We start from the raw sequence: 12,079 nt of genomic DNA, 5'->3' as shown, positions 1-12,079 counted from the left end.
TGAGAGAGGGCATCAGGAAATTTGGAGCTTCATGTCATCAGTATGCAGATGATACACACCTCTATATCTCCATTAAATCATCTGCAGTGGATGCCAGCCAGTGCCTAGAGATGTGCCTGGAAGCAGTACTGGATTGGACTAGGATGAACATTCTGACAAAGATCATATTACTGGCTAGTCCACCTCCTTGTCTGGGAGGTGTTTCCTCCAAACTTGATAGATTTATCCCCCCGTTCAAGGATCAGCTGCAGCGCTAACTACAGAAAAATAGGTCTCCCCTGTGACATGTGCTTCATTTTCCCAACTGCAATGTATCACACTGCCCAGGGTAGCAATTCGCAAGATAGGCCAGTATAAAAATTGAATGAATTAATTGATCAATGAATATTGTAAGTGAAAGCAACTATGAGAAAATACTTCTTTGTAACTGGCTAATCATAATGATTAATCAATATATGTCATAAAGCAAAAAACAACAATGCCTACTTTTCATCCTGTTCATTTTGTCCAGCACATAAAGTAGCAACTGTGACAACTGTGACTTACCTGCACAACCAAAGGCCAGATGGTACCTAGATGACGGGCTGAATTTCACACAACAGACGTTTGCCTTGGCCTCAATGCTTGCTACAGAATTGTCCAGGTTTGTTGACCACAGCTTCACTAAGAAAACACAAACACACACAAAAAGGGGAGGTTATGCTACAATAATTTTATATGATAATTCATATGTCATATTTTAGTTCTTTGATTACCTTACTAAGAATCAGTAATATATATGTTGTTTACTCTAGGACAGTTGTTCCCAACCATGGGCAACTCAGTTGTTCTTGGACTGCAGTTCCCAGAAGCCTTCACCAACACCTCTGCTAACCAGGGATTTTGGGAGTTACAGTCCAAGAATACCTGGATTACCCAGGGTTAGGAACCACTGCTCTAGAAGATCATGAAGCAAGTACGCAAAGACACAGACCACAGAAACACTATGTGGCAAGCCCTAGGAGGAGGGGGAATTTGTATTTTAAAAATTCATACTGAGATAGATGAAAACTATCTCAGAATACAACCTCCAACACTGAGTTAGGTTTACATTTCTTACAGAGGTTTTACTTATAAAAAGATAAATTTCTGTCAGTGACAACATTGTATGTACAGTATATACTTATATTTGTACTTAGGTACTTATCATTCTTAGCTGTCAAAAGACTTGTAGATTCAAAAATGTATTTTTGGTGGCTTGTTATTCTTAACTGTACATGAGCAAATAGATTCAACCTTAAAATCTTTTGCAGAGTATGACAGTTTTTGTCTCTACTGGTACATGATAAGATTTTTTTTTCCAGAAAGATACATTCAAACTAATTCTTCACGATATCTGAGACTACTCTTACAGTCAAGAACAGAAATCATGTTTCTGTCACCAGCTCTGTTCTAAATCTGACTTACAGCAATCATTCTCAGGGTTTTCTAGATATAGAGTACCCAGAAATGGTTTATCATTCTCTTCTTCTTGGGGCCCTGATCTACATCATAATAAGAAAAAAAAAGAGGTTACTTACCTGTAACTCTGGTTCGTCTAGTGGTCATCTGTGAATGCATACTAAGGAGTTAATCCGCGGCTGCACAGAGCTTTCTAGCTTGAGCACATGGTGCCGGGACCTCCCACACACTGGCTATAACTCCGTCCCCACCACTGAGTGCCTCAGCTCCTTAGAATGATCCACCACTGCACAGCATGCAATGGCACACGTGACTTACAGCGGGGAGGAAGGGCGGGAAGTGTGAATTCACAGATGACCACTCGAAGGACCAGAGTTACAGGTAAGTAACATATTTTTCTTCGTGGTCTCTGTGAATGCACACTAATGGGTGACTAGCAAGCTCACATACCTGGAGGAAGGACGTCATGCGATGGCAAAAGCTAGCATAGCACGACCCACCACAGCCTCAGGCTTAGCCCTGAGATCAAGGCGGTAGTGAGAGGCAAAGGTGGATGGTGTGGCCCATGTCGCATCCCGACATATATTTGCATTTTTCCATGGAGAAACGTAGCTGAAGAAGCTACCACCCTTGTTGAGTGGGCCTTAACCATGCCCCAAAGAGGAGTCCTAGCTAACTGGTAGGCGAGGCGAATGCTCTGCACAAGCCATCTGGAAATGGATTGAGAAGAGGCCGGTGTGTCCCTAGAGGGGCCATGGAAGGTCACCAGGAGTATCTTTGAAGTTCCGAAGATGGCCATATGATGAACGTAATAAGATAGAGCTTGTTTGACATCTAAGGAGTGTAGTGCTCTCTCCAGTAAAGAGGTGGGTACAGGGGAAAAAGGTAGGCCGCGGAATTGACTGATTCAAATGAAAATAAGATGACACCTTAGGCAGAAATGAAAGATCGGGGTATAGGGTTACCTTGTCTGGGTGAAACTGGAGGAATGGAGGGTCCACCTTCAAGGAAGCCATCTCCCTTGCTCTCCGTGCTGAGGTAACTGCCAGGAGGAATGCAGTTTTCAAGGTAACTGAGTGTAGTAACATAGAAGCCAAAGGTTCAAAGGGAGGCTTCATGAGCCGGTTGAGCACAAGCTGAAGTGACCACTATGGTGTGAGGGGCTTGTAGGCTGGATGCATATTTCTCAGCCCTCGCAAGAACTGCTTTATGGACGGGTGACAGAAGAGGGCAGCCACCTGAGAAGAAGGTGGCTGGTGTGCTACTATGGCAGCCATATATACTTTCAAGGTCAAGTGGGAGAGACCCCGCTGCAGCAGGTGAAGGAGAAACTGAAGAACTGTGTCCAAGGATGTAGGATTGATAAGTAAGTGAAGGGCCGATGTAAACGCACAAAATACCCTCCACTTGTAGGTGTATGTATGTCAAGGAGGTTGAGCACTTGTGTGCGAGGCTGAGAACCTGAGCTACAATCAGGGAAGCCTCCAAGCCGTTAGATGCAGAAATTCCAAGTCTGGGTGGAAAATCTTCCCCCATCCCGGGACAGCAAGATTTGACATCATTTGAAAGTCCCCACAGCAGGTGGGGGACTGATGTTAACTGGATGTAGTCTGACACCCTGTTGAGGAGAGCCGAGAACCATGGCTGGCGGGGCCACCAGGGAGCTATGAGGATGGCATCTGCATTGTCCTGCCAGATCTTCACAATGGTCCTTTGGAGAAGAGGAATGGGAGGGAACATATAAAGCAGACGAGAAGTCCACTGTATCATAAAGGCATCCTGGCCCTTGAGCAATAATTTGTACACTTCTTGTTGTGAGAAGCGAAAACACCCAACTGCTGAGTGCCCCACCGAAAGCAGAGCTGATGGAAAACAACAATGCCCAAAGCCCACTTGTGAGAACTGTAAGACTTCACTGTTTTTCTAAGCTTATGAGTATTTTCCAACATGTCATCAGTTTTGGAATTGAATAATCCCACAGCATCGAATGGAAGGTCCTCAATTCTGGCCTTGGTATCATCAAGGATATTAGATGGCCGAAGCCAGGCATGCCTTCTAATAGCTATGGACATAGCCATTGCCTCAGACACTGGATCTGCAATGCATCTAGCAGCCACTTTCTATTGTCTTAGCAAGAGTCGTTGCCTCCATACAGTGGGGTCTCGACCTACGAACTTAATCCGTATTGGAAGGCAGTTCGTACGTCGAAAAGTTCGTACGTCGAAAATGCATTCCCCATAGGAATGCATTGAAAACCAATTAATCCGTTACCCAAAGAACATCCCCCACACACAAAAAATTACATTAAAAATTTTTTTTAAAAAACCAACTTTCTATTGTCTTAGCAAGAGTCGTTGCCTCCATACAGTGGGGTCTCGACCTACGAACTTAATCCGTATTGGAAGGCAGTTCGTACGTTGAAAAGTTCGTACGTCGAAAATGCATTCCCCATAGGAACGCATTGAAAACCAATTAATCCGTTACCCAAAGAACATCCTCCCCACACAAAAAATTACATTAAAATTTTTTTTAAAAAAACCAACTTACCTTTTTCACGTCTTCAAGGGGTCCCCCGCCGCCATTGCTGCTGTTGCAGGGCTTCGGCGCGGCTGCCAGAGGCCTCTCAGACTCCTTCGCCGCAGCCATCAACGCTGCCGGAGGACTCTGAGGGCTTCGGCGCCGCTGTCGGAGGGCTCTCCGAGGTCCCACGCCGCCGCCGATAGTGCTTCGGAGGCACTATCGGCAGGGGGGGGACATCCAAGAGGCTTCCCATGGTGGCGGGGAAGGCCTCTTGAGGTTCCCGCGCTGCTGCTGCCGCCACTGCTGGGAGCCGCGTCGGGCTATCCAGATAGCCCCACGCGGCTCGGCTCCTGGTGGCAGCAGGGTGGGGGGGCTCCGGATGCCTTCTCTGCCTGGAAGGCATCCGGAGGTCCCCCGCCACCACGGCTGCCGCTGGGAGCCACGCCACGCCCGGCTATCCCAGCCATGCTTGGACTCCCATGAGTCCCAGCATGGCTAGGATAGCCCCGCGCGGCTTGGCTCCTGGCAGCGGCGGCAGCAGGGTGGGGGGTCTCCGGATGCCTTCCGTTGCTCCTCTGCCTGGAAGGCATCTGGAGACCCCACCCCCACCCTGCTGCCGCCACCACTGGGAGCCTTCCGAGCTCTGAAATGGCTTCTTCCGATGTTGGGGGAAAGGCCCTTTGAGAGTTCGGAAGGCAAACAGGCAGGGAGAGAAAAGCTGGAAATGCGAATTTCTCGCCTTTTCTCCCTGCCTTCTTGCCTTCGGAGCTTTCCGCTGGACATCGGAGGAAGCCATTTCAGAGCTCCTGTTTGCCTTCCGAGCTCTCAAAGGGCTTTCCCCCCCGACATCGGAGGAAGCCCTTTGACAGCTTGGAAGGCTCCCGCCGGCCGCGGCAGCAGGGTGGGGGGGTCTCCGGATGCCTCCTCTGCCTGGAAGGCATCCGGAGACCCCCACCCTGCCGCCACCGCTGCCAGAAGCCGAGCCGTGCGGGGCGCGGGGCTATCCCAGCAATGCTGGGACTCATGGGAGTCCAAGCATGGCTGGGATAGCCGGGCGCGGCGCGGCTCCCAGCAGCGGTGGCGGCAGCAGGGGACCTCCGGATGCCTTCCAGGGCTTCTCCGCCGCCATGGGAGGCATCTCGGAGGTCCCCCGCCAACAACGATAGTGGCTCCAAAGGACTATCGGGGCTGGGGGGGACCTCCAAGATGCCTCCCATGGCGGCGGAGAAGCCCTGGAAGGCATCCAGAGGCACGACTTACGGCCTACGTACTGGAAGGGGGAGGCGGGGAAAGCACCAAACTTGAATTTGGCGCTTTCCCCGCCTCCACCTTCTGGTCCGTAGGTCGATTCTCCGGCCGCAAGTCGAAGTGGAATTTTGCAGCCAGAGAATTTCGTAAGTCGAAAAGTTCGTAAGTGGAGCCTGACGTAAGTCGAGACTCCACTGTATATGAATTTAGCAGATCTGGGTTGGTCGTTTCAGATGCTGCCTGTATGTTGGTTGTCTCTTGTCCCACAGGTGTCTTTGGTATGCACCCATGGCTGCTTGGTAATTGGAGATGTGTATGAGAAGGGATATAATGGAATATAATTTTCTCTTGAAGATATCAAGTTTGCGTCCCTCTCTGTTGGGGTCATAGATGATTTATTACGTGTCTTGTATTGTGTGGATTCCATCACAATTGGGTTAGGCGCCAGATGTGGTTGTCGTAGTATCCATGTTCCTGATATCTGTATGGGTAATATGGTTCATAATAGTGGTGCCTATAATAAGGATGGTGTTCAGTATGGCAGCAGTGCTCCCCATGTCAGTGAAGTTGTTGGACTGGAGACGTATGTCTTCACTTTTCTTTACGCTTTCTAGGCAAATGGTCAGGAGACTCTGATTCCAATTCATGATGAGTAATTGCCCGCCCTGATGATCGAGGGCTATAAAGGGCCATGGCCGGGCTGGATGGTACATCAGCCTGAGATTGGCGACAAGCTGAGAACTGCACGCTCTGCTTGTATTGATGCAAGAGTGTGGTCATCTCTGTCTGAGAAGATTGGTGCTTCTCGAGATGATTCCTCCAACTACCGGTGAGGGCAACGGAGCCGGTAGAGGTGCTATGGTAGTTCTCTTAGACATTTTCTTTTGTTTCTTTGCCTTATCCTTATCTTTTTTCTTCTTTGTAGGGTCGTCCAAATGGGACTGGGCTCTAGCTGTAGAGGCCGAGTTGGATTTAGATTTATTTATTTTATTTATTTACTTTATTTATATCCCGCCTATCTAGTTGATTAAGACCACTCAGATGACTTCTGTGACTCTTCGGATTTACTTGGTACCAACGTCGCACTTGTTATGGAGTGAGTAGCTGGGCTAGACATGGCTTTTGTTGTTTCAGACTGATTTGATTGGTCTGCCAATGGTGGAGCTCCCACTTCCATGGTTGGGTGAAGGGTCTTTTCATACAAGTATGATCTAAGGTGTTGGAGTCTTAGCTTGATTGCAGGTTTAGTTAGCTTCTTATAATTGGGGCACGATTGGGTTTGATGGAATTCTCCAAGGCAGAATAAACATTTATCATGCCTGCCAGTAAGAGGCATTTTCTTTAGGCAAACAATGCACCTCTTGAATCCGGAGGGGCCATAAAATAGGGAAAAGACGGGGAAAAGTCCTTTGGTGGAAAGGGGGGGGGGGAAACATGGGAAAGAGAAAAGCAGTTGTAAAAGGGGGAAATAAACTATCAAGCACTATGGGAAACAACTAATAATGATCTTAATAGGGCAATTACTGAGAGGAAATGATTAATTTGACGAAAAATAGCTCTCTTTTCTGTGCCACTCTAGTGTTCCTAGCATCCTGACCTGGTGGCGGAAAAAAAAGGAACTGATTGGAGGGGCGGAGCTTACACTCCAGGAGGGTTATCTTATTGTCAAATCTTTTTGAAGCTCTAGAAACTTCCAAAATGTTCTGCGCAGGTGCAGAAGAAACCCACTTGTATGCATTCACAGAGGCCACGAAGAAGAAACAGGTCTTATTACTCATGTCTGTATACAGGTAAGTTGCTTTAGAATCTGTTGGTAAATTAATGGGTAGACAGATAGTACCCAGATCTAATTTGATGGCAGAATTCTAAAACAGACCCAAGGTGTCTTTGCATATGTTAAGAGATTAAAAACACATGTCACCAAACACTCTACATGCAGGACTGAAAATGGCTTCTCATCCTTGCAAAAATCAATATACAGTATACCAGAGAAAATAGATCATTGTGTTTTCTTCAGACTGATTCTCTGATTAGTTTTTTCCCTCTCCATAGGTACTGCATAGAATTTTGTATGGACTATCCAATTACTCTTATTAGAATCAAATATATAAATAAAGCAATGTAGGAAAGCCTACTAGTGAAGCCTGGTTTCACTTTCTTCTTCTGGCAAATTTAAAACCACAGCTGTCGTAAGACCATTTGAGGCTAAATGACAGTTCCCTCTCATCCTGTACTTTAAATTGATACCCACTCAGAGAAATTGTGTATTTTTTGGGAATTTGAACAAAAATGTAGGAAAGACAGCCTTTTAACTGCAGTTCTCCTAGAGGTCATATGGGCAACCACATATAGGGATTCTGCAGTTGAAACTTCTGGAGATAATAGAAATGTTAGGATGTTAAGGATGAGAAGCTATAGCTCTCTAACCCATCCTGCAACAGACAGGTCCCTGGATAAAAACACTGAAAATGTACAAACCACTTCCAACTGAGATCACAGGCACACTGGGTGGAGGACTCTTGCTGAATCTAAAATCTAGAAGGATAGAACTCACTACTGAGTCAGAAAGTCCTGGTGGAGTGGAAAGTACAGGCAAGTTCCTAGTAACATGATCAGATGTGTGGTGAACATCACTGCTCAGATCAAGGCTAGTGCAGGCTAGTGAAGAAATTTAGGCGGGGGAATAACCACATTATAAGAATAAAGATAGTCAAGTTGATGTGAGTTTTTCCTACGACCTTGATTATTAGTGGCATATGGAAAAATACATACAGAAGCAAGCCCATCTAGCTGTGCAGAAAAACATCCTTAGACAATTTTGCATCTACACCTGGTCTGCTTCAAGACAAGGTATTCAGGCAAACAAAAGATCTATCAAAATGTTCCTTAATCAATAGCATGTGCAACTCATACTCCTTGATGCTGTCTTCCACCTATGGGAGCTTGCCCTTGAGGTAACTGAATAAGCACTCTAAAATTGATGTTTTTCTGATTGCTGATACAGTATACGAGTGCAGGAGTCTCCAACCACGGGTCTGCAGCCCAGTGCTGGTCCATGGGGTCCTTGAACTGGGCTGCGGACACAGATCTCCGCCCTCCTGGTGGGCATGTCGCGTTTGTGGAGAGGTGTGTTGCGCTCGCGAGGGGTGTGTTGCACTTGGGATTCTCCCCCATGCCTCCTTCTTGGCTGGCTCGCTTGCTCACTCACTCGTTCCCCCTTTCTACCGTCCCTTCTCTGCTCCCAGGGTGATCAGAAGGAAGCCAAGTGAGCCAACGGGCGCCAGGTGGCCACCTTGGGAAGAAGCCATGGGCTCCGCAGGCGGGCGATGGGGGTGACAGCCGTCCGTGAGCACCTCGGAACCCCCTCTCTCCTCGGGCCACCCGCTCGGGCCACGAGGACTCTCCCAAACTCTCTCACTCCGGCTCCCCAGCCCCAGCAAAGTGGGTGGTGGTGGCAGCAGTGGCATGGTGACAGTCGTCCTGGCACATAAAGTGCACATGCACCCAGCGATTGCCAGCCAGAGTGGCAGCTAGGCACTGAGAGTGTGATGCAGTGCAGAGCAAGGTGGACAGGGCTTGAACTCTGGGACGCCAGCCTACAGTCTCCGCCTCATGTCAGAGGAGCTGCGGCGGGGAAGGAGCCTCCGCTGGCTTGCGCCATCTTGCCCAACGGGCAGTGGTGGCAGCAAGGGCAGTGGCAGCATCGTTGGCTTTGGTGCACTCTGGGCTGTGGATGGGCTGGCGCGCCTCCAATCCGCGAAGCACCAATGCCAACTCCAACACAGGGGGTGCACACCTGTGTACCCCACTCCCTACACACATTGCTGGGTGCACACACTGCCGGCAGCAAGACACTCCTTTCCCCTCCATCGCTCTCCCTCCCCTCCTGGGAGGCCCCAGCAAAGGGGGCCAAACAAAAGGCCAACTCAACGGCCAACCAGCCTAGCAGTGGGCTTGCTGGGAGGGCTTTCTGACCCTGTTCCCTGCTCCAAGTTGTGATCCTTAGCCCTCTGTCGGGGATGGGGGGGCTTTTGAACCAGGACAGGTGGACAGTTTGGGGGGATGGCCTTCCACTTAATCCGCATGGCCCGAGCAGGGCTCGGCTTGACCTTCCTTGCTCAGCTCGGGTGGGAGGCAGTCATGCTGGCCGAAGGTTGAGAAAGCCATGCTGGGAGCCTTGGCCGGGTGAAGCTGATGGGGGCGGACAGATCAGTCAAGCTGGGAGATGGGTGCCCACGTGCAGCACCCCCCAGGTTTTGTGCACTTGCTTGTTTGGCTGTCGCTGCTGAATTTTGTGTTTTACACTTACATGCGTGACCGTGACACGCCCCTCTGCAAGCAGAACACACCCCCGTGAGTGTGACATGTCCACCCGCAAGCGCGGGGGTGCCCCCCCGCACAGAACCCCCAACCAGTCCGTGGTCCCAAAATGGTTGGGGATCACTGTACTATTGAACTCTGGAAGTTGAGTCACGGCAACTGGATTTCTTATCAGGTTAAAATGTTCTACTACTCATCCAAGTAGCTCCTTCAGTCTGAGGAGAGTTGATAAGAGACTCCTGATATATCCTCCACGTTGGTTTTCACTTCCCCCTCGTTCGAATAGGCTTGTTAGAAGGACAAAGGACTCCGGGGGCGAGTGAGAATCCCACCTCTGCAGTCCTTCTCCATCCACTGTCATGGATTCTTAACAGTTGTTAACTGTGGTCTTTCTGGTGGGTGTGGTCCTGATCTTTCTGGAAATAGATGAAACGGTAGCATGATAAATAGGAAACAGATTGTATCTGAGGCCTCCATCCCTGTTCAGTGAATGATTTTCTATATGCACATGTATGCCTCCCTGACCCCTCTCTCAAACCACCTATCTTCTCAGTGCAACATGAGTACAACTTGGTCATCAAATGAGTGTCTATAGGTGAAGTAAGTGGTGATCAGATACAGGTCAAGGACCAGGCGATCTTGTTCAGGTTGAGGCTGCTTCTGGTGGAGAATGTGTGGTCTTCTTCCAATCTCCTTTTCACATTTGTCAGGGCAATAGGGGTGGGAATGTTGGTGAAGAGGGATGTGACATCAAAGGATACCATGATTTCGTCAGTATTTAATTTCAGTTCCCTGACCTTGGAAGCAAACTCTGTGAATTTGGTGGTCCGAGAGTCCAAGCAATGGTGCTAAGATGGTGGCCAGGTATTTAGCAATGTTGTATGTTACTGAGTTTCTGCTACTGACAATGGGTCTGAGAGGGGCTCCCTCCTTATGTATCATAAAGGCAAGTGGGAGCTTCTCTAGGATACAACTGGTGGAAGGTCAGCCTGTCAATGGCATGGTCCTTTTGCAAGTGTTTCTCACAGGTGACTTTTACAGATAGAAACATGGTTGTGCCATGGGTTCCCCAGCGTTCCCATTTTTGCCAACTTATACATTTAACAAGAAGAAAAGAAGGCACTAAACACCTGTCATGGGATGACTCCGACCTATTAGTTCAGATATGTGGACAACACGTGGGTGAAGATCAAGATTCAAAAAGTACAGGCCTTCACAGACCACATAAAGGCAGTGCACCCAAATATCAAGTTCACCAGGGAAAATACCAGAGAACTGGTTGGCTTTTCTGGATCGTGAAGTCATCGTAAGATCCAACAGCAGCTTGAAATCTACAGAAAAGCTACACACAGAGATCAGTACCTGCAATTTGACTCTTATCACACATTGCAACACAAATTAGGGGTCATCAGACGCTAAAGCACAGAGCAAGAAACATCCCTACCTCCACAGAAGCCAAGAAGGAAGATGGACATCTGAAGACAGTCCTTAAAGCCTGTGGATAACCCAAATGGGCCATTAACAAGGCAACGTCCCAACTTTGTCCAGAAAAAAGTGTAAATAAGGATAGTTGTGACATAAGGCAGCTAAATCACTAGCTTGTCGAGATAAGGTGATGGCGATGAGGAAAACTGTTTTAAAGGAAAGTAGCCGTAAGTCAGTTGAAGTTTAAGGTTCGAAAGGAGCTTTAGTGAGTTGTTGCAGTAGTAGTGTTAGTGACCATTGCAGGGAAAGCGGGTGGGTATCTGGGTAGATATGAGATAGACCTTTAAGAAAATATTTCAATGTTGGATGCTTGAATCAGCTACTGTAGAGTTAGGGGGGCTGATAAGATACTATGGCGGAGAGGTAAACTCTCAAGGAAGACAGGGAAAGGCCACTAGACTTGAGATGAAGCAAAAAAAGATAGAACAGTAGCAAGTGATGGGTTGATAAAAGGCAATGAAGAAGCTTCAACAAAAGATTTGAATCTGTTCCATTTATACGTACAGGTAAGCCCTTCTAGTGGAGGGTTTCTTTGATTGAGGGAGAATGTTCATTAGCGAGGCAGAGTCCTCCATGCTGCCAGGACAGGTAAGTCTGGGTGGAGTACTTGGGCGTTGTTCTGTGTGAGGAGGTGGGGCAGGCAAGGGAGGTGGTGAATGTCTGATGAGAGATTGTGAAGGACTGGAAACCAGGGTTTTCTCGGCCACCAAAGGGGTTGTAACGATGGTTTGTGCTGCAAACCACAACCTTGTGGAGAAGTGGGAATGGAGGAAAAAGGTAAGTGAGGGCCTTGGGCCATTGGCCGACAAATGCATCTCCTTGGGTTTGCCAATGTCGGCTCAGAAGCAGTATCGTTTGCACGGGAGGTGAAGAGGAGGTTTGCCCCCTTGTTTGCATAGGCGAAGAAAAACTGATTGGTCTAACTCCCATTCATGAGCTTGAGAGTTTGTGTGGCTGAGTAGATAGGCCAAGTCATTGTCATGGCTGGTAATGGGTAAGCTGTGAGGCAGATATATCTGCTAGACAATGCTCCCAGAGGTTGACCGCTAAATAGAGGAGACTTGGA

The 12,079-nt window shown here is 48.2% G+C and overlaps 1 protein-coding gene across 6 annotated transcripts in view; it reads right to left on the bottom strand.

Annotated features, from left to right (window-relative positions):
• COP1 (COP1 E3 ubiquitin ligase) overlaps positions 1-12,079 on the bottom strand; it is a 333,778-nt gene that overhangs the window by 89,006 nt on the left and 232,693 nt on the right. For all 6 annotated transcript variants that reach the window (XM_072998208.2, XM_072998210.2, XM_020813947.3 and 3 more), the window contains one exon: positions 547-663. In XM_072998208.2, the coding sequence (XP_072854309.2) occupies positions 547-663 (117 nt within the window). The remainder of the gene's footprint in view (positions 1-546; positions 664-12,079) is intronic.

The sequence above is a fragment of the Pogona vitticeps genome, chromosome 4 (assembly GCF_051106095.1).
Source record: "Pogona vitticeps strain Pit_001003342236 chromosome 4, PviZW2.1, whole genome shotgun sequence".
In the NCBI taxonomy this organism is placed as follows: Eukaryota; Metazoa; Chordata; class Lepidosauria; order Squamata; family Agamidae; genus Pogona; species Pogona vitticeps.
This window is presented reverse-complemented; position numbering and strand designations above follow the sequence as displayed.